This window comes from Ascaphus truei, chromosome 5 (assembly GCF_040206685.1).
Source record: "Ascaphus truei isolate aAscTru1 chromosome 5, aAscTru1.hap1, whole genome shotgun sequence".
NCBI lineage: Eukaryota > Metazoa > Chordata > Amphibia > Anura > Ascaphidae > Ascaphus > Ascaphus truei.
This window is the reverse complement of record NC_134487.1, coordinates 117,934,432-117,956,517: the sequence shown is the minus strand read 5'-3', so window position 1 is coordinate 117,956,517 and position 22,086 is coordinate 117,934,432. Positions and strand designations below refer to the sequence as shown.

At 45.1% G+C, this 22,086-nt stretch overlaps 1 protein-coding gene across 3 annotated transcripts in view; it reads left to right on the top strand.

The window, feature by feature from the left end:
* The window catches only part of PTPRQ (protein tyrosine phosphatase receptor type Q), a 363,399-nt gene that overhangs the window by 94,568 nt on the left and 246,745 nt on the right, over positions 1-22,086 (top strand). For all 3 annotated transcript variants that reach the window (XM_075600515.1, XM_075600513.1, XM_075600514.1), the window contains 3 exons: positions 7,927-7,996; positions 17,162-17,361; positions 19,798-20,041. In XM_075600515.1, coding sequence (XP_075456630.1) covers positions 7,927-7,996; positions 17,162-17,361; positions 19,798-20,041 — 514 coding nt within the window. The remainder of the gene's footprint in view (positions 1-7,926; positions 7,997-17,161; positions 17,362-19,797; positions 20,042-22,086) is intronic.

Sequence of the window (22,086 nt, the reverse complement as noted above, 5' to 3'; positions counted from 1 at the left end):
CTCTCGTTCTTCAGGCTGCTCGCACTGTATGTGGTTTGCACACCTAAGATGAAACTGGGATCGTTCCTTGTCCTTGCCGCTTCGCGAATGAAGCTCACGAAGAATGAGAATGGAGGGAAGACGACTTGCTTCTCCCTTTTGTATTTGGAGCCTTGTGAGATCCATTTTTCTTGGAGGTTGAAGGGTAGCTTCTCCAGGATGGGTCTCACTCCACGAGCTGAGTCTAGGGCGTTGAGACCTATTAAGGAATGGTCTTTCCTCACGAACTCCATTTCTTGCAGCAGGTCCCCGAGCTCTCGTAACTTCGAGTAGTCTTTAGTTGTGATCTTGGGGAAGCTCTCGATTCTTTTGAAGAGTGAATCCTCGACTGCTTCGGGGCTGCCATAGGACTCTTCTAGCCTTTCCCACACTAGGTCAAGACCTACTTGGGGTTGATGCGCAATTGCCGTCCGAAGTCTCTGCGCTTGCTCCCTGGATACGTTCCCCAGGAACTTGACTAACAGGTTGAGCTCTTCCCTTGCTGAGAAGTCCAAGCTGTCGATTGCGTCTTTGAACGTGAACTTCCACGTCCGGTAGTTCTCAGGGCGGTCGTCAAAGCTGATGAGTCCTGCGTGCACCAAGACGCGCCGGATCATGTACTTGGCTATGTCTGTCAGACCTGAGACATCGGCGCGTTTGCCCCGTTCTGAGGTAGTTGCTGGGACGGTCTGTGCGGTCGCCTCTTTCTTGGCGTGGACGCGTGATGGCTGCTGGCTAGTGTGAGGGGCTGTTTTCTCCCGCGTGGGTGTACCTGGATGGCGAGCCCATTGTGGTGCATCCGTGTGCGCGCTGGCGTGTGGATCACTGTTGTGGCTGTGGCTATCCCAGGCAGCATGTGCCATTGCAGGAACGGCATCTTCTCCTCGTGGGCCTAGCAGGTCTTCGGTATCTGTGGAGTCGCTCCATCCGTGTTGAGATGGTGCGCTGGTGTTTACACTGAAGAGGCTCCTTACGTAGTCTTCAGTGCGTCGGGCTGTATCCTCTGAGGCTATCCGTCTGTACGGTAGCTCCCCGCCGTCCTGTCTCGTGGCTGCTTCTAGGACTTCGGCTTGGGCTATGGCAGCAGCGGCGTCCTCTTCTTTGCTTAGAGCCTCTAGATCCGCGTCTAATTCGGCCTTTCTAGGCGCATTGGCAGCGGCGGCGGTAGTCGTGGCGGCATTGGCAGCGGCGGTGGTAGCAGCGGCGGCGGCATTGGCAGCGGCGGCAGTAGCAGCGGCGGCGGCATTGGCAGCGGCGGCATTGGCAGCGGCGGCGGCATTCGCAGCGGCAGCGGTAGCGGTGGCATTCTGCGCCTCCTCTTCTATGCGCGCTTTTTCTGCCTTTACGGCTGCCTCTCTGCGACTATATTCGGCCCTGGCACGTGCGGCCTCTGCGGCGGCTCGCGCCTTGGTAGCGTTTGTGCTTGCGCTGGACGCGTTAGATTGCGCTGATCTTGCTGACCTTGAGGAATGCCTGGATGTGCTTGAGCGCTGCGATGCGGTTTCCAGCAAAAGGTATTTCCTCTTACTCTCGGCTTCCGTGATAGAGGTTCGCACGCGGCTGTCACGTGTCAAGTCAATATTGAGCTGTAAGTCCCTTTCTTGCAGGCTTTCACCGGTGTTAGCCCTGGCCAGGTAAGTGACGTATGCCTCTGACAGTCTTTGGTAGCGTGCGTGATCTATCTTTAATTGAGTTGTTGCCTGCTCGAGCTGTTGCACAGAATTGCCAGCGCCGGCGACATTGCCTATCCCAAGTGCGGTTGTTTCCCAGGCCAACTCTAATTTAGCGCGGTGCGCTTCAATGTCAGTCTCATATTTTTCGCGGCCCTTTTGTGTCAGTGTGACTGTCCGTTTGGGCCTTGCGCCTGCCTGCGCCTGTTGCAGCTGCGCAGCGGTCTCTGTGTCTGAGAGATCGCTTTCCTGCGTGATGTCTGGTGAGGCTCTGAGTTCTGCCATGCTGTAGGTGTGTGTAGGCCTTTGCCAGTGCGTGTGGCGTGCGGTCTTTTACCTTGTCAGCGATGGGCGTCTGTCTCAGATGATGCCGAGCGGTGTCCTGCAGCGTGCAGCGTTGGGGTAGCTGTACTTACAGGTGTCCGTTGGCTCCTCACTGTGGGGCTGAGCAGCGGGTGGACTCAGGCAGAGAAAAAGGCAATTAGGAATTGTAAAAGAAGCACTGTTTGTTGCAAGGCTGTTGTGCAGTTTGAGCTACTGGTTGTCTGTGAAAACTGCAGACTGTTTGCAGTTTTAGCTACTTGGTGCTTCCTTTGTGTGGTGTAGAGGTTGCTCTGTATAGCTGTGTAAGCTGCTTGCTTGTACTGCTGTAGAGGCCACTCTGTATAATGGAGTCTGGAGTAGCAGCTCCTGTTAGTGTCTGTAAGGCACACGATAATCTTTTCACTGTTCTGTTTAAACTGCTGCTTGTTTTGCAGAAAGCTGTAGCAGTTTGCTGTATAGCTGTGTAGAGCTGCACTTTTGTAGCATGAAGGCTGTGAGTGATAGCTTCAAAGTAGACCTCTAATACACGGTCTCTCTCTTACTTTCCTGGAACCAGGGTCACGAATGATGTATGAATGATTCCAGTAAGCTCAACTCATGTCCTCCCCCTTCCAAAGCATGACAAGTCCTTAATGTCTTTCTTAATTTTATTGCAGGAGTAGAAAACACAGGAACTTGTAGGTGTAGTGTAGGCAGAGAGTGCTTCTCTATGTGGGATGCTTCTATGGGGTTAGACTATGGTAAGAGAGAAAGGCCTTACCAGGGGTGGATGCAGACAGGTCTGTACTCACTGTAATCTAGGGTGGAAAAGGAAGTGAGGGGCAGGGGTCACACTAAAGGTTGAGTGGGACTGCACTAACTGTCAGCAAAAGACAGGGGAGAACATGGGAAAGTCCATTAACTGGGAGGACTGGAGAAGCTGCAGTAGCAGTTCACTGATTACGTGCTCAGAGGCAAGAAATGCAACATTGTTGCATGTTACACAGGCACAGTGTGTGTATGTGGAACCAATGCCTGCAGCTGAACTTAAGGAGCTGACAAGCAGAAGGGGGGTCGGGCAGGAATGTGATTCTTGTTCCATGACATCTCTATATCAATAGAAAGTATCTAGGAATGTGTGTGTGTGTGTGTGTGTGTGTGTGTATATAATATATATATATATATATATATATATATATATGTATATATATATATATATATATATATATATATATGTAACGGATTTTCTGACCTGGCCTGACCCACCCAATCTCACATTGGCCCCTGTGATCTAACCAGTCCCCATTACATGGTTGTGTCTGGTGGTGCACCTGTTGGCAACAGGACTCCTGAGTCTCCCGCATGATGTTGTGTGGGGAATGCCAACCCAGACAGGCAGCTGAGGTAGTGTGCGTGAGTCCTACCTATATCCAGTGCAGCGCCTCCACCTCATCAGGATCTCTGCGTCCGAAGGAGATGGTTCTGATGAGGAACTCCTTCTTGGTGGTGCCTTCCACTGGAGAGTAACTTCACACTCACACAGTGGGGTTGTCTTTGAACAGGGCATCTTTATTGGCATGGTGGTATGGGCAAGCTGCCCCTCACAGCTAGCAGCTTAGCCGCTCATTCCTATGCTGCACTCCATCTGGAAGGTTCCTCCTTCTCCTAATGGAGTTGCATTCCACCTCTCCCCTCAGGGAGATTCACCAGCTTGTCTCTCTGCTTTGAGCTGCACAGACTCACAGCTATTGCATCAGACACTGCAACACTGTTGCAGACCTCTACATGACTCTCCTGAACACAGACAGAACACCAACTGAACTGAACTGCTAACTTTAGGCAGTGCTGTGTCTTATATCACCTCTAGAAAAACAGACACCCTCTGTGTCACTAAGGGTGAACACAAAGCATGTTGTCACTTCCTTTGGGACATATGACACTTCACCAGGGTTTGAGGGCAAACCTCCATGATTGTTGCTGGCAATCCTGCATACTTACCAGGTTTACTTCCAGCATGAGAAAGAGATATGAACACCAATTTTACACATCGCTATATATATATATATATATATATATATATATATATATATATATATATATATATATATATAATTATAATAATTTCTATAAATATATACAGTAGCGGCAGCGTTTATTTGATGTAATGCTGGCGGAATGCCGAGATCTACTCTGGCAGCCGCCAGTCAAGACCGCGCGCCGCCGCGTTTCCTCCACGCACCCCCCCTCCACTTCGCGCGCATTTTACCCCCCCCTTCCCGACCCCGAACCCGGCTCCTGCTCTGCCCCTCTGCTTCCCCGCACCCCCTCTTGCCTTACTTTAATCTCCAGGGGTGTCGGGGAAGCCCGGGGAAGCCAGGGAAGCCGGGGAAGCCGGGCGCGCACGTGACTGTGACGTCACAGTGCGCCGCAACGCGCCGCGTCTCCACGCTTCCCGCACGCATCCTGCCGTGCGGGAAGTGTTCAAATAAAAGCTGCCGCTACTGTACATGTGCGTATAAAAATATACTGTAGTTGTATCAGCAGTCCAAATGTTTGTTAGACAGCACTACAAATGTAATGAGCTGGCCTTTGTTTTTCAAAGACCAGTGGTGCACAGGGAAGGGACCTCCCCTGTAATCGGGTCCCTTGACATCATACAAAATATTAACATTTCCCAGCACTCACAAGAATCAAACACTTAGTTTGTCATAAAAAAAAGATTTATTACTCATAGATTAATTGAGGAAGAAACAAATCAGGCTAACCTTACCATGTATTGCTAGACTATTACATTTTTGTGTACAGTATGCAACATTGACATTGACATACGTGATTAAACTGACAAGCACGTTCTGTTTGACATATTGGCATACATTCCTAAAATATTAAGGGTTTCCATGATTATTCTCAGGCTTACTTTCCCTATGGATAGTCATTATAAGCAGTCGATTGCTGAACAGTACAAACTGTGGTATTCTTGACATTCCATTCACACTCATGTCACATTTAGTGTTTTTTTATATTGTTTTCATGCGGAGAATATCACCATGTTCTAAATATTTCTGATAATTTGTCTCCTGTATGACAATATACCATACACAAACACTTGATAGGCAAGCAACACATGTAATATTAACATAATTTGGGTTTCTCTCAATTTTTCTATGAGTAAAAAAATCTATTTATCATCCATCTATCTGTGTGTATGTGTGTATATATATATATATATATATATATATATATATATATATATATATATATATATATATGTGTGTGTATATATATATATATATATATATATATATATATATATATATATATATATGCAAATATAACTGTATGCTCATCTGCATGTCTTAGTCAGGTCTGCAACCCCACCTTTCCCCATTATCACCCAGCATACAGCACTTCCACTGCAGCAAGGGATTCTGGGAAATGACATGCAAATGAGCACACAGTGTCACTTTTTGCCTCAATAACCATTTTTAACATGGTTCCCTATAGGCTTAAGCTTGCTGCATGGTCACAGCTTTGAGCACAGCCAGGGTTAAGGTGCATACCCAGAAAACCACCCACAGACAGCTGTTTCGACCTTGATGGGTCTCATCAGTGTGGGGTTGATTTTACTGGGAATGCAAGAGAGGCTTATGGGATAGGCTAAACCATAATACTGAGTTAAGTTATGGTGAGTAAAAAAAGTGACAAAAACCCTCCACAGGAAAGCAAATATGCAAATATAACTGTATGCTCATCTGCATGTCTTAGGCAGGTCTGCAACCCCGCCTTTCCCCATTATCACCCAGCATACAGCACTTCCACTGCAGCAAGGGATTCTGGGAAATGACATGCAAATATATATATATATATAACATACGATGCCGTTCGCACGGGAATCAGCAGACAGCAATCAGGTTAAGATTTGTAGAAAATATATTGTAGAAAAGACACAAATCACCAAAATTTCGGACCCACAAACGGGACCTTCCTCAGGGTGGTGCAACCCCGCCTTTCACCATTATCACCCGGCACACAGCATTTCCACTGCAGCAAGGGATTCTGGGAAATTACATGCAAATGAGCACACAGTGCCACCTTTTGCTTCAAAACCATAAACATGGTTCCCTAAAGGCTTAAGCTTGCTGCATGGTCACAGCTTTGAGCAGGTTGCAGACCTGACTAAGACATGCAAATGAGCATACAGTAATATTTCCATTTGCTATATGCTTTGCGAGGGAGAGAGGGAGAGAGGGAGAGAGGGAGAGAGGGAGTCCATCAAATGCGTCAAAATAAGTGTGTTTCTATTGATCAGATTATCTCACTCTAAAGCAGTGATTCCCAACCTTTTTTGTTTGGAGGAACCCTTTAAGTATTTTCTAAAATTTTGGAGAACCCCTAACTGGATGACACATGTTTGACGGGTAAATCACAAAATAGACGTGTAAAGCAGTGGGGGTAATAGATAATAATTAATTCATACTTTTGAATAAACAATATGTATATATTTTGTAATGATTTTGTTTTAAACATCACCCCCCCTGCATCTCACATCACCCCCCCTGCATCTCACATCATCCCCCCCTGCATCTCACATCACCCCCCACTGATCAATCAATCTCTCTCTCTCACTCTCTCCTCTCCCCCCTTTTCTGTCCTATACCATTCTCCCTCCTTCTCTCTTTCCTCTCCCTCTCTCCTTCTCTCCTCTCCCCTCCCCTCCTCACCCCTCTCTCTCTCCTCCCCCTCTCTCTCCTCTCCCCCTTCTCTCCTCTCCCCCTTCTCTCCTCTCCCCCTTCTCTCCTCTTCCTCCTTCTGTCTCCACTCCTTCTCTCTCCTCTTCCTTCTCTCTCCTCTTCCTTCTCCCTCTACCTCTCTCCTCCCCCTCTCCCTCCTTCTCTCAACCTCCCCCTCTCCCTCCTTCTCTCTCCTCTTACTTTCTCCCTCTACCTCTCTCCTCTACACCTCTCCCTCCTTCTCTCTCCTCTCCCCTCTCTCTCTTCTATCCCCAATCTCCTCCCCCCTTTTCTCCTCTCTCCCCCTTTCTCCCTCCGTCTCTCTCTACCTCTCTCCTCTCCTCCCCTCTCTCCCTCCTTCTCTCTCTTGTCCCTCCTGTCCTCTCTCCTCTTCACTTCCCCTCTCTCCCTCCCATCCTTCTTCCTTTCTCCCTCTACCTCTGTCCCTCCTCTCTCCTCTCCCCCTCCTTCTCTCTCCTCTCCCCCTCCTCTCAACCCTCCCCCTCCTCTCTCCTCCCCTCCTCTCTCCTCTCCCCATCCTCTCCTCTCCCCCTTCTCTCCTCCTCCTCCCCCGCTCTCACACACACACACAGTCTGTCACACACACACAAACACACACACAGCCTGTCACACACACACAGTCTGTCACACACACACACACAGTCTGTCACACACACACACAGTCTGTCACAGACACACACACACGTGCGCGCACGCACACACAGAGAGAGTCTGTCACACACACACACACTCTCACACAAGCAACGTTGAGCAGAAGAAGCAGCATCTCTCCCCCTCCCCCCCACCCCCCCTCTGTAGCTCACATGAAATGTTTACAAAAGGAAGCCGACACCACAGATCACCCTCCCCTCTCAGCTCACAGGCAGGATGCAGCGAGGACTGCACGCGCGCTCCTAGGAGGGAGGAGGAGAGCGGAGGGGGGAGAGCCAGTGGCAGCAGTGAGTGTGGGCGGCCAGGCGGAACCCCTGGGACTGCTCCACGGAGCCCCAGGATTCCACGGAGCCCCAGTTGGGAATCACTTCTCTAAAGCATGCTTTCAGAGCCATAAGGACCTGTAACATGTTATTTTACATTGTGTTGCAGGCCCCTGTTATCTGTCATTTAAAGTATCTGCCATGTAAAGTATGCATTTTCCAAGTCTCTAACAATGTATAACACTTACCATTTCATATGCTTTATTACAGGTGGCTGCAGAAAATAGTGCTTACATTGGATCATATAGTGTACCTTTTCTATTTCAAACTGCAGAAAGTGGTAAGTTATCTCATATGGTTACTATCCAGGTATCAGTTACTCTCACAAACCGCTTCAGCCCCCCACCCTTCAGCTCACATTATATTACAGTAAAGGCTTTGTCACTTGTCCGGCTTCTTTTATAGAGTACAGAATGTCATTTGATTTTGTTAATTATCACACAGCATCCAAAATGTAAATGTTATGTACTAAAAATAATGTTTGTGTGTGCACAAAAAGGTGCTTCAAAATCGTCCTCCAAGTCTGTTTATCATAAGCGCAAAATTAATTTGCTATGTATTAACCAACATTTCTTTTGACGCAGCATGGGTATTTAATTAGATAGGTTAACAAAATGTATTATTTTCACAGTATGGCTAATATAAATCATACTTCACTAATAATGTATAATACTAACTCTAGTTATAAATTATACATACACCTAATTCTGTTTTAAGTGAAATTGTATCAGGTGTTTAACATAACACAATGCGTCAAATTTTCATTTCAAACAGCAAACTAAGGGATACATAGATCCTCAGAAGGTCACTTATTTTTTAACTTAACATTATCTCATTTTAATGTGTCCATATTCCTAACGCATATCCCCAAAACTGCTTAACACTGTTGTTGAGCCATTTCCCTTAAAAATAAGGGAACAATACATTTTAACGGCTCTTAGGCTTCTTCATATGCCAATCATATGGAAATGAGCACTTTACCCACCAACAGAGTTCCTCAGACGTTCATGTTAAAGAATGTAATAACGCAATGATATTTAGTGCCTGCTGAAAGCTGCCCTTACTCACTTCTAAATCCTGAGGAGCATTCTGTTATTTCTACAAATAGACTACAAGGGAAAAGGGAAGATCTTAGTCGTATCCATACTGTCTGAATGGACTGACTGGAGGAATTAACCTTTTTATGACATGTTATACTGTACTAACAGATATATTGTGGAACATATAGATGGCTGAAACAGCAACAAATTAATATATATTTTTAGAGATTAAGTATAATATGTTTTTTAATGATGAAATTGAAAGTTAGATAGGTTTTTGTGGCCTACTATTGTATATAATAAAGTTTGAGTTCCCCAGAATGAATCTACATATGAAAAAAATATTTTCAAAGAGATAGAAGAAACAAAAATAATATTTAATTACACACAGAGGGTGCTGTGTGTAAAAAATTAAATAAAAAAAGGTAATATATAATATTCAACAAACTTAACTATATACATTACAGACAACGAGAAACATATATAAACATATTTACAAACTACGCCTCTTGCCACCCGTATTAAGCCCACGGGTACGGGGTCTCCCACGACGGCAAACTAATAGCAAACACAGGGTTCCCATCTCCTCCAAAGAGGGATCAGGAGGGGTAGTGTCCACAATTTGGGATACCCTAGATGTGGCCAGGGACTCCACAGATTCGCCTGGTGTGGTTGGGACAGAGGTGTCGGCAATGTGCCCATGCTCCCCTGCATTGCCTAGATCAGGACAGTAACAGATCCCGTCAACTGGGCAATGCTGGTAGTTACAGCTGTGGTGTGCTGCTTTATAGCTCGGAGAATGAGGCAAGCTTGCCTAGTAGCAGCTTGCTCTCTGCGTTGTGCAGCTTGCTCCTAGTGTCTGTCTGCTTACTACTGGCATCTGGCTGTTTGCTCCCTCATTCGGCCATTAATGGCTACCCTGGTCTCTAGATGGGCAACATTCCACTTTATGTCCCAAACTGTTTGGAAATGGCCTTATAACCCTTCCCAGATTGATGGGCAGCAACAATTGCTTCTCTAAGATCATTGCTGATGTCTTTCCTCCTTGGCATTGTGTTAACACACCCCTGAATGCTCCAGGCAAGCAAACTGCTAAAATTTTGACTTTTATAGAGGTGGTCACACTTGCTGATGATCAATTAATCAAGGGCATTTGATTAGCAACACCTGTCTGCTACTTAGCATCTTAATTCCTATGAAAGCAGTAAGGGGGTACTTAGTTTTTCACACACAGCTTCTCCATTTTGGCTTTATTTTTGTTAAATAAATCATGACACGATGTAATATGTCATGTGTTGTTGTTCATCTGAGGTTGTATTTACCTAATTTTAAGACCTGCTAAGGAACAGATGATTGTTATTATGTCCTGATATGTAAAACCATAGAATTCAAAGAGGGTGTATTTTCTTTTTCACACAACTGTACATGAAGCACATTTTATGAACGTTTGTACTACTTCTTAGTACAAAAGCCCCAAATGTGTATCCTAGCAGAAAATTCTCCATGTAATCCAGGGATGTTTAAATGACAAAATGCAGACATTTTTCATGCAGTATTTGGGTAGAGGACATACTGTAATAGGAATAGTTCTTGACATTTTTCTTTGTTGATAGTTAAACTCATGATCATCATAGCACATAAAATATTTGCTTGGGTTTGTTTAAGTGGGAAAATTAGTTACTTAGTAACACAATTTAGGCCCTAGCATGCGACCAATGGATTTTCAAAGCGTGTCTTATTGGGGGATCTGAGTGGAAACACCTGCATGTCTTCCTTTCTTCACTGGGAGATTTATATATCTTGGCTACTTTATAAGATTCCTTTTGACAGCCAAGTCTCTTTACTGATAGCATAAGAAATATGTGTTTTTTAAGATTTACAAAAACAAAATGTATTGAGTGTATGGAGGTTAAGTTACAAAGCTCCCAGGCTGCAAAACTGGGGCGAAAGTGGAACAAAAAAACGGCTTCAGATTTCTCAAGGACATTTATTTGGCATTGCTGCATTTGTTTGTTTCACTTTTGCAACAAGCGTCACTATATCAAAGTTACTTTCACCACTTTAGCACAGCATGGGTCAGCTTGGCACAGTATTTGAGGGTCCGGTGACAAGGGGACTTACCAAATGCATCAAATACATTGTTATGAGATGTATAAACTTCTGTGTCTAGGTGCATCATTTCTTTCTATTGTGGAGGCATCAAACTTCTGAATTGGAGTTAACGCCTTTATAACAAGTTTATTACTCTGTGCCCATAGCCCCCATGGATAGGGGTCTATATATCAAAGTCTGTCTGCTTTAAAAGTGGATAAGATCTAATGTAAAAAACAATATTACATTTGTAATTGCTTTAAGAGGGATTTTTACGTCTTTGATGAATCTGGTGCTGTTTGCACCAGTTTTGCTCTGGTTTTGCAATCGAGAGGCTTTGATACATAAAAGCCTTAGGCCGTGATTATAGCAGAAATCGCCGGCGATGCCACGCAGCTTCAAAACAAAGCAATAGAATCCAATGAAAGCGCACATACCAATATATATACAGCTAAACCCCGTTATAACGCGCCTCGTTATACCGCGATTCGGTTATAACGCGGTTTTCCCGTGGCTCCCGTTTTTTTTTAAAAAAAAAAAAAAAAAAAAAAAAAAAATTTTTTTAAAAAAATTTTTTTTACATTTTTTTTTTTGCACACTGCACACACTCACTGCACACACACTGCTCATTGCTCACACTGCCACACTGCACACACACTGCACACTGCACACACACTGCTCATTGCTCACACTGACACACTGCACACACTCACTGCACACACACTGCTCATTGCTCACTGCCACACTGCACACACACTGCACACTGCACACACTCACTGCACACACACTGCTCATTGCTCACACTGCCACACTGCACACACACTGCACACTGCACACACACTGCTCATTGCTCACACTGACACACTGCACACACTCACTGCACACACACTGCTCATTGCTCACTGCCACACTGCACACACACTGCACACTGCACACACACTGCTCATTGCTCACACTGACACACTGCACACACACTGACCACACTCACGCACACTCACACACACTTACGCACACTCACGCACACTTACGCACACTTACAGACACTCACACACACTCACACACACACACACACACACACACTTACACACACTTAGACACTCACACACACTCACACACACTTACACACACTTACACACACTTAGACACTCACAGACACACACTCACACACACTCACACACACTTACACACTCACAGACACTCACACACACTCACACACACTTAGACACTCACAGACACTCACAGACACTCACAGACACTCACACACACTCACACACACTCACACACACTCACACACACTTACACACTCACAGACACTCACACACACTCACACACACTTACACACACACTCAGACACTTACCCACACTCACACACCCATATACACACACACACTTTCTCTCCCATATATACATACACACACACTCTCTCACTCTACACAGACGGGCCGCGACCAGCACCACCACCCGCTCCCCCCCCTCCTCCCGCGCAGGCAGCGGGAGCACCGGGGACAGCGGTGGGGAGAAGAAACCCCCCGCTACAACCTCCATGCAGGCAGCATGGTTCTGAGGTAAGCGGCGACCTGAGGGGACATCCCCGCTCCCATCTCCTGCCCCGCGGCCTGTCCCGAGGTGACAGGGGGAAGCGGGGACAGGAGGGACATCCCCGCTCCCATCTCCTGCCCCGCGGCCTGTCCCGAGGTGACAGGGGGAAGCGGGGACAGGAGAGACATCCCCGCTCCCATCTCCTGCCCCGCGGCCTGTCCCGAGGTGACAGGGGGAAGCGGGGACAGGAGGGACATCCCCGCTCCCATCTCCTGCCCCGCGGCCTGTCCCGAGGTGACAGGGGGAAGCGGGGACAGGAGAGACATCCCCGCTCCCATCTCCTGCCCCGCGGCCTGTCCCGAGGTGACAGGGGGAAGCGGGGACAGGAGAGACATCCCCGCTCCCATCTCCTGCCCCGCGGCCTGTCCCGCGGTGACAGGGGGAAGCGGGGAGCGGAGGGACATGCCCGCTCCCATCTCCTGTCCCGCGGGATGAATATGCGCTAAAGCGCGGCGGCCATTTTTTTTTCTCGCGACCCCGTTAGTAACGCGGTGGTCTCGGGGTGGACCCCGAGACCCGCGTTATAACGGGGTTTAGCTGTATATATATATATATATATAAAAATGAAAAAAAGAATAGACGATACCGTTCTGTGGCTAACTAAATGCTTTTATTTATTTGTGCGAGCTTTCGAGATATACTGATCTCTTCTTCTGGCGGTGTTGCAATGAATAAAACATACACACACACACACACACACACACACACACACACACACACACACACACACACACACACACACACACACACACACACACACACACACACACACACACACCGTGTATCGTGCCATGTCTCCCTGCAGTAGTGCTACAAATCGCTTTCGCATGTGCACATGTAGCGCTGCTACGTCGCTACGATGACATCACAGGATCTCTTTGCAGCTCTGCAGTCTCTGGTATAATTGAGGCCTTAGGGTTGTGTTGGGTCTGTTTATCAAGGCAAAGTGGTGCAGTTGTACGGCAAAAACCTTACCAGGTGTATCAAATAATAAAATCCCAGCAAAAGGTTTTTTTCTTTGTTACAGTACATGCTTATGTAACGGGTTTTCCCCCACCCACTCGCAGATAATACTGTGGAGGTGTAGGAACATGCAAGGTTACTCAGGTGTGGTGCATTACCTGTTGGCTCACAGGAGGGCTGAGCTTCCGCCACGGGGAACCTGGGGTACATACATCTTATACATCTCTAGGTGCAACGCCTCCACCTGGGAGAGATCCCAACGGAGTGGGAGGAGGCCCTCACAGGAAACCACACAAAGCGAACAAATGTAAAACAGGACTGGCTTTACTGCATAACAAACCGTATCTACATACATCAACACAAACTTCATGCGCCACGGCGGACGCTAACCACACTGGGCGTCACGGCGGATGCTACCACCTCTGGCGTCACGGCGGACGCTAACCTCCCACAGAGTGATCCCACCCCGTGTCCAGTAACCCCCACCCAAATGTCTCGCACCCCCAAAGTCAAATACCACTGTGCATGTGTATGTGTGACTGCGCAGCCACTATGTCTGGTGATAGGCCTGGTTGGTGCACGTGAGTTGCAGGTTACCTGCCCGGGCTCCAGCCACGGGTACCGCGATATCACTGGAGATCCGCCCGATCCGACGTTGTCCTCCACACCGCGTTGGGTGAATTCCAGTGCGGATAATATCACCTTAGTCCCAGGGTCTTTGATGGTGTTCTGAGCCCAGAACCCACCTCGCAGGGCCGCACGGCTTCAGCACTGTGTCCCTGACTAAGCTACCAATAAATGGGGCAGTGTCCCTATACTCCACAAGCTACTAAGTGGCTCAGGACCTAACTGGGGGCCTGGGGGCTGCTGGCCTAATGCAGAGGGTCACTGACCCCTGCATCCACCTCTTACCCCTAGCTGGTCCGGATCCTGACTGCTTGCGTGGCTGCAAACCCCGCGAAATGTATCCATCTGTTCCCATGCAAATCCCTCAGCCCTATTGGCTCCCTGGCGTCAGGTGTCTCTGCCCCTAAGCACCCTGGGGGCTGGCAGACTCATCTCGCGCATGCGCGAGCTATCTGGGGCCTCCCACGCTGTGCTCTACCACTGCGCATGCGCAACAGCCCTAACATGGCGGCGCCCTGCTCCCCGAGCCGCCGGGCCGGTGGCAACGCGATCGCGGCCTTAGCGACGGCCCGATCGCGTGCCCGGCAACCGGCCTGCTCGCCGCTCGCGTCCCTAGCTACCAGGGATCTCTATGCTCGCGCTCCAGCCCTATCCACACGCGCGCTCGCAACTGGGAAGGAGGGGGTGAGTGCGCGAGGGGGGACCTGGCTACACGCGAGGGGGAACCTGGCTACACTTAGATCAACTATTGTTGTTGCTGTGAGTGTCAGCTCTTCAATCTCAGTTTATGCAGGTGTATAACACAACATCACTATACTGGGAGGTTTGGTTATTGATTCACCAATTTACATACAGTCTCTCTGGCTATTTATACTTACAATCTGGTCTGTTCGCTGACCCAGAGGGGATTATACACTGACTTATAGCATCACATGCCATCTTTATCCCACCATCATTAGCTGGGTAATTGGGATAGTAAGCTATATTTATATGCTGGCACCGATGCTGGATATTATTGATTTAATCCATTTTTAACTCACGTTACATAATTTCACGGTAATATATGTTTTAAGTAAAACACTCAATAAAAGTTATTTTTTACACCTAGTGGTGTGCAGTTTAGTGAATTCTTTGAGGGTCACAATCACTTTGTGTCCCCTCCCTTCTTTTTCTGATTTACAGTACATGCGATGCAACTTTGTTGCCCCAGAATTTCCCCGTGTTTGTTCTGACCCCTATGAACAAAACGCAGAGAAAAATGTGTATTAGTGACACGCTGCTCCATTCTCTGAAAAATATGGAAAGATATTTAGCATAGTTTGAACTTGATGGACGTATGTCTTTTTTCAACCTCATGTACTACCGTATGTAACTGTATATATCTACAAATCTACATTCCCACAATGTCGGGGAGGCAGTGAAGTTCCTGAATTGAACGTACTGGGGGAGATATATCAAGCAAATTTGCTTCAAATCACATTTTTTTTTAAATCGTGTGCGTCTTTCAGTCAATGGGGGTTATTAATTAAACTGTGGTAGTGCCAATCAGGGTACCAGCCCACAAACTCCCATTGACCATGTATCGTGGTCTGTACTCCATTTTTGTGCTGTGTGTGTCAGTCCGCAGTTTATTGGGTGTCAATACGAGGATTTAGGGATGAGTTACATGATGCACAGATTACAATAAGATGTATCAAGTTCTGCATCTCCGTGCATCACTTTAATGATCTTTTCTTTGTGGCAAAAAAAAAATCTGTCAAGTTTGAAGCGGTGTAAATATTTTTGCTAACAATACGTGTAACATGTTGGAAACTCTCGGTTCTATTTGATGCAGTCGTGCGCAGAAAATGGAGCAATGCATCAAAACAAACTTCTGTTTGCCCGTTCTTTGTGTTGATAAATCTCCCCCAGTGTGTGCACCAGAGATGTGCGAACGTGCCGTTATTCACTTTGTCACTGTTTCGATCGAACTTTCCCCCCACAAATTGAGATTTTTAGATTGAACTTTAGGCACCAAAAATTCTAGCGAAATGGCCCAAATTGTTCAATATTCGCTACTTTTCTTTTTTAAAGGGTCAAAACATATTGCCATTTTTTATTTAAGTTTGATCAACATTTGAAGGATAAAGTAGTCGCAATTAATTGAAAATGCCTATTCAGTTTCAGCTTTAAGCAAACTTGTTGTGAACTTTTGGATCGAAACAATGTTTTTGTTCCAAACATAAATGGGTGACATTTGCAATGTTTGCTAAACGTGTGCAAAAAGTTTGCATATCTCAGACGTGCCGCCCCTTCTATGTATGTTTAATAGTATATAAGTATTTTTTTTTTTAGCAAAATACAAATATAATCCGGAGCCTGGAAAAATGTCCAAACATCAAACAATGAGATCTGACCATATAATAATGTCCAGTCTGGATGGTCTGGGATCCTTCAGGTGTGTCTCGGAGGCGGTCTCACAACATGTGGAAATAAACACATGAGATTATGTTAGCAGTTACACACTATGATAATCTCATGTGTTTATTTCCACATGTTGTGAGACCGCCTCCAAGACACACCTGAAGGATCCTGGACCATCCAGACTGGACATTATTATATGGTCAGATCTGTTTGACATTTTTCCAGGCACCGGATTACTGTATATTTGTTTTTTGCTATTCTGCATCGGTCAGTCTTTCCTGGCAGCCTGTCTTATACTTATAAGATTCTGGTATTCACCATAGTGTTGTAGTAACACTAAGTATATTTCACAGCATTAGCGCTATTAGCACACTTCTTTTTTTGCATTTTTTTTTTTTAGCAAGTGACAATTGTATGAGTTTTGAATAAACAGAATTTAGTCATGGTTGGTAGTGAATCCTAATTAGGTTTTAATAATGAAGGTGATTATGTAATATTACAATAATATATTTAATAAAATGCATTGAATTGAATTGGAGTTCGAAAGTAAATGAAATAGCTTCCACACGTTTCAAATCGTTTTATGTTGGAAACATTGATTGGATTTAGACAATGCTTCTTACATAAATTGCAGCTATTATATTTTTTTAATAAAATATATTGTATTAAAATAAAAAAAATAAAAAAAACAATGTTTAATCCTGACTTATGCTTGTTTACAGCTCCAGGAAAGGTTGTGAACCTGACAGTCGAGGCATTAAATTCTTCAGCAGTAAATCTCACCTGGTTCTTACCCCGGCAACCGAATGGAAAGATAACCAGTTTCAAGATTAGTGTGAAACATGCAAGAAGTGGAATAATAGTAAAGGATACCACAGTAAAAGTAGAAGATATTTTGAATGGAGCATTACCAGAATGCAACGTAAGTTGTGTACGCCATTTTAAAGTCATGACTCTTCATGGACAAACCAGACTTTAACAAAAATGTGACAATTGGTACTTACAGTTTTATATGTCACACTCCTGGCTATGAAAATGTGCTATTTATGAATAGTGCAGTAACTGTAGCGGATACCCCATGGGATACATTATTAGACAGGTGTTTGCAAATGTTCCTTTAAATACTTTAAGGAATTGGCAAAACCATGAAAAGTTCATTTAATTGCTAATTCACAAGGCAAAAATATGCATGGCTCTTTTTCATGTGAATAATAGTGACAAACTTTTGTCAAGTGTCATGAGCTTTTGCAAAAAACATTGCCTAAATATTTTTAAACAGTGGGGAAAATTAATCTTAATGAGATATATGTGTATTGTGGTGTTTGAAGTTTGTTATTTTTGTGACTTTTCGATCAGTCAGGAATGTCCAAAATGTGTCACAAATGTGGATATTTTACCTCTGATTATTAACTGGTGTAGCCGAGCTCCCCCTCTTACCGTTGGGCCTGGCGGGGGAGACTGCGGGTTATTAGGCAGCTCTGGAGCGCCACAATGGACCGTCGGTAATGGCGGCGACCATTTTAGATCCAGCGCATGCGCAGTTAGATCCTGGTGCATGCGCAATGGAGGAAAGTGCAGCGGCCATTAGAAGCAGGCTCCGCATGGGACTACAAGTCCCAGCAGCCTCTGGGGCTGCTCCTCATGTGGCCAGATACAACCAATAGGGCTGCAGGGATGACGGAGGAGTAGGATAGATACATTTGGCGCGCTAGACGACTCGCGGGCAGTCAACGGAGGGACAGCAACAGAGTAGGTAGTGTCCAGGGAGCAATGCTTCCCTGGACTAGGCCTAGAGTTGCCCTGCAGGCACCAGTTAGGCCCTGAGCCCCTTTCAGCTTGTGGTACTACAAGGAAGGCCCACAGATAAGGACGCTTCCACTTAGCTCACCAGTTAGTGTTAGTGCACCGTGATGGATGCCACGCAGTGTGCGCTGCTTGCGGTCTGGGACCAGACAACAGGCACATACTCAGAGACATTTACAGGCACACACTCCAGCGGGAGACCCTTCAAGAGGCGGACGCCTGGCGGATGAAGAGGATCCGGGCGACCGCTTCGTGGGATCACAGTGCGGTCCGACGGATCATCATCTTTAGGTTATCCTGGTCTGGACCGGAAACCAGGAAAGGTACCCAATGTGCACCAATGGCCACACTCACAATGGGGTAGCACTACTCGTCACATTTCGGTGGGCTTGCTATCGTGGACATTGGGTTACAGGTGCCCAAGACACCCTCAGTACTTTGGGGGACTCACACTTGTGGTGTTTGGTTATTGTATTGTGGGGGCCGCTTACTGTTATTGTATAGTAGGGTATATGCATGTCAGTAAATATAAGTTGGTTATACCTGTGTGTGTCTTTATTTACTGCCGGTATTGTTCCTGTGAAGGGGTTACCCAGCTGCGCTAGGATCCCACACAGGTGGAGGAGCTGTCACCAGATAGAGGCCTCCTGTACTCCATATAGGTATTCAGCACCCATACTTCCCTTAGACACAGGGAAATGGGGCTACACTGGTATAAGAACTGAATTAGTCACTTTCTGCTAAGCAGTAACGCGATTTACTTACCATAACAAAATGTCTGTATATAGCATATTTACTCCCACTTTTTCCCAATTGAATATGTGATATAATGATAGGAATTGCTTTGAGTGGTTCTGTCAGATGTATTTAATTCAGGGTTTGTGTTAGAAAGCAGTGGAGGGGAAACATTTCAGGGTATTAATAAAAACACAAGGTATAAAGCCAAGTGGGATAGAAAGCGAATTTACAATATATGACAAGTTTAGGCTGTTTCCACAGACACAGTACTGTTACTATCATTATTATCATTTCCTTATAATGCACCAACATGTTCTGCAGTTCAGTACAACAGGCATAAAAAACAGATTAATACATTCATTTAGGGACAATAGCAGAATAGTTTTGGTGATTACTGCTCCAGGAAGCTCACAATGTCATACTCTTGTTTTTTTGCACCATTTTGAGCCATTACTGACTATGTTACTGATTAATGAAAACATGCGCTGAGAGAGACTGCAATGCACATGTTTGGAATATCTTTTCTTTGGATTTGCAATGGACACCGTGCAATTTTCATTTTTGTATTTAATGAAAATTATTAATTTCATGGCTATTTGCAATATATCTCCATTAGGCAGCATCAGATGCCTCAGATGAATTAGGAATGGTTGTTGATTGATTAGGATTCAAAGACTTTGAATTCTGTGCAATGGTTGTATACATCTAATTTGTGAACAAAAGTCATACTCGTTTTTTTAGTTACATTTTATTTATACTCGTATTATAAAATGCTGTATGATAAAAGCGATATTTCACCAATAACTTTGCCTTATAGGATAAAAGTGAATCTTTTCTATGGAGTACAACAAGTCCCTCATCAACTCGTGGACAGTCTACAACGACAGCTCTGTTTGCATCAAGAATTACAACATCTAGGACATTCAACTCCATCTGGAATGAACCCATCACCTTTATTGTGGCTCAGCTTAGACCATACACAACGTACCTATTTGAAGTTTCAGCTGCTACCACTGAACCAGGCTACATTGATAGCACAATTGTTAGAACACCAGAATCAGGTATGTCCAGTACAGTATCCGGTACAGTATAAAACCATAAACGGAAAGCTAAAGTGTATGTATAAAAACCAGACGTGGTGCGAATGTACAAAATTCCTTCACAAATTTCACCAGAATTTGATAACATTTGCAAAATATCATGAAAATGGCAGTATACAGTATCAAGGTCCACTTGACCTTGCACCTTGACTTTTAATGCTTGGCAGTTTTATTGCATAGCTTGCCATTTATGTGAATGATTAAAATAGAGGATGATATGTGTAAGTGTAATTCAGTGGGTTAGATCTGCAACAAATGAAAAAGACATGAAAGTTATATCCTAGTCTGCCAGAATGTTGAATAGAGAAATAAAAGGCAGGTCTTATCATTTGCAAACAATATGAACTTGCTTTACATACCCAAGTATCCAAATATATTTCATTTGCAAGAAAGGTACAAAAAAAACCCTCAGACATATAGTTCCATATTTAATAAGTGGTGCTACAGTATTGCAGAAGGCACTTTCTGGCGCTGGAACACCATTTGCAGCCCATCCATGGGTCACAGGATGCCTTCCGTAGCTAGAAGGTGTTTTGGGGGAAAGCACCATTTAATAAATATTGTTCATAATATTTGTAACAATTGTAATTGTTATTCTGTAATTCATGATGGTTCTATAATTTAATAACTGTTTTTTTCTTCTAAATTTAGGCCCAAAATCATAAATTCTCAACAGTGAATATCATTTAATATACTGTACAATATCTAGCAATATACAATGCCTATCATTTTGTATTTGGTGTAATTAAGACATTATACCTAAATGGCATGTAATGCATTGCAGTTGTAAATCACTCAACAAATTATTGCATAGTAATATATAAGTTTTTATCTTTGAAAGCATTAAAAAAAACTAAGGATATTTGTATTTAAGCCAACTTTTGTTTTACTCAAACCCATTCTATACTTCATCACTTTATGTCCTCGTTACAGATGTTTACTGTATGTTCTATGGTACGACGGACATTGTTTAGCCACAGCTTCATGCTCTTGCTGCCGCAGACTTACCATTGCATTGTTCAGTCTAGCACTTCTGCAGAGCATAACCTGGCTTCATATTTATATACAAACACTAGAGTTTAATTTGGGAATTTTCTCTAGAAAGTGTGTTTTTATAAAGAAAAAACAAAAGAAAGATTTATAGAATTCAAATACTGTAATAATGTTATTATTAAATTGTTATGTGTTTACATATATGTTACAAGGCTTTCCTAAATATTTGTTATCTAAACTGTGCTCTATGGGCTAGATCAGTGGGTGTCAACCTTTTTTTTTAAGTTAAGGAACCCTTGAATTATATTGTGAAATTCTGGGGAACCCCAACCCTCTCTTCCCCCTGTCTCTCTCTTCCCCCCTTACACTTCCCCATCTCGCTCTTTCCCCCTCTCATCCCCGTTTACACTCCACACTCTCTTCTCCCCTTAAACTCCCTCCTCTGTTTCTTCCCCAATTACATTCCTCCTCTCTCTTTTCCCCGTTACACCCCCTCTTCTCTCTTCTCCCCCTTTATACTCCGCCCTTTTCTCTCTTCTCCCTTATACCCCGTTCTCTCTTGCCCCATTACACTGCCCCCTTCTCTCTCGTCCCCCTTACACTTCCCCCTCTCTCTTCCCTTCTTACACTCCCCCTTCTCTCTTCCCCATCTCTCTTTCCCCCCTCTTCCCCCTATACTCCCCCTCACTTCCCCCCATACATTCCCCCTTACACTTCCCCCTTACACTTCCCCTTACACTTCCCCTTACACTTCCCCCTTACACTTCCCCCTTACAGTCTCCCTGTCTCTTCCCCTTACACTCTCCCTCTCTCTCGTCCCCCTTACACTTCCCCCTCTCTCTTCCCTTCTTACACTCCCCCTTCTCTCTTCCCCATCTCTCTTTCCCCCCTCTTCCCCCTATACTCCCCCTCACTTCCCCCCTTACACTTCCCCCTTACACTTCCCCCTTACACTTCCCCTTACACTTCTCCCTTACACTTCCCATCTCTCTATTCCCTCTTTACACCCCCCC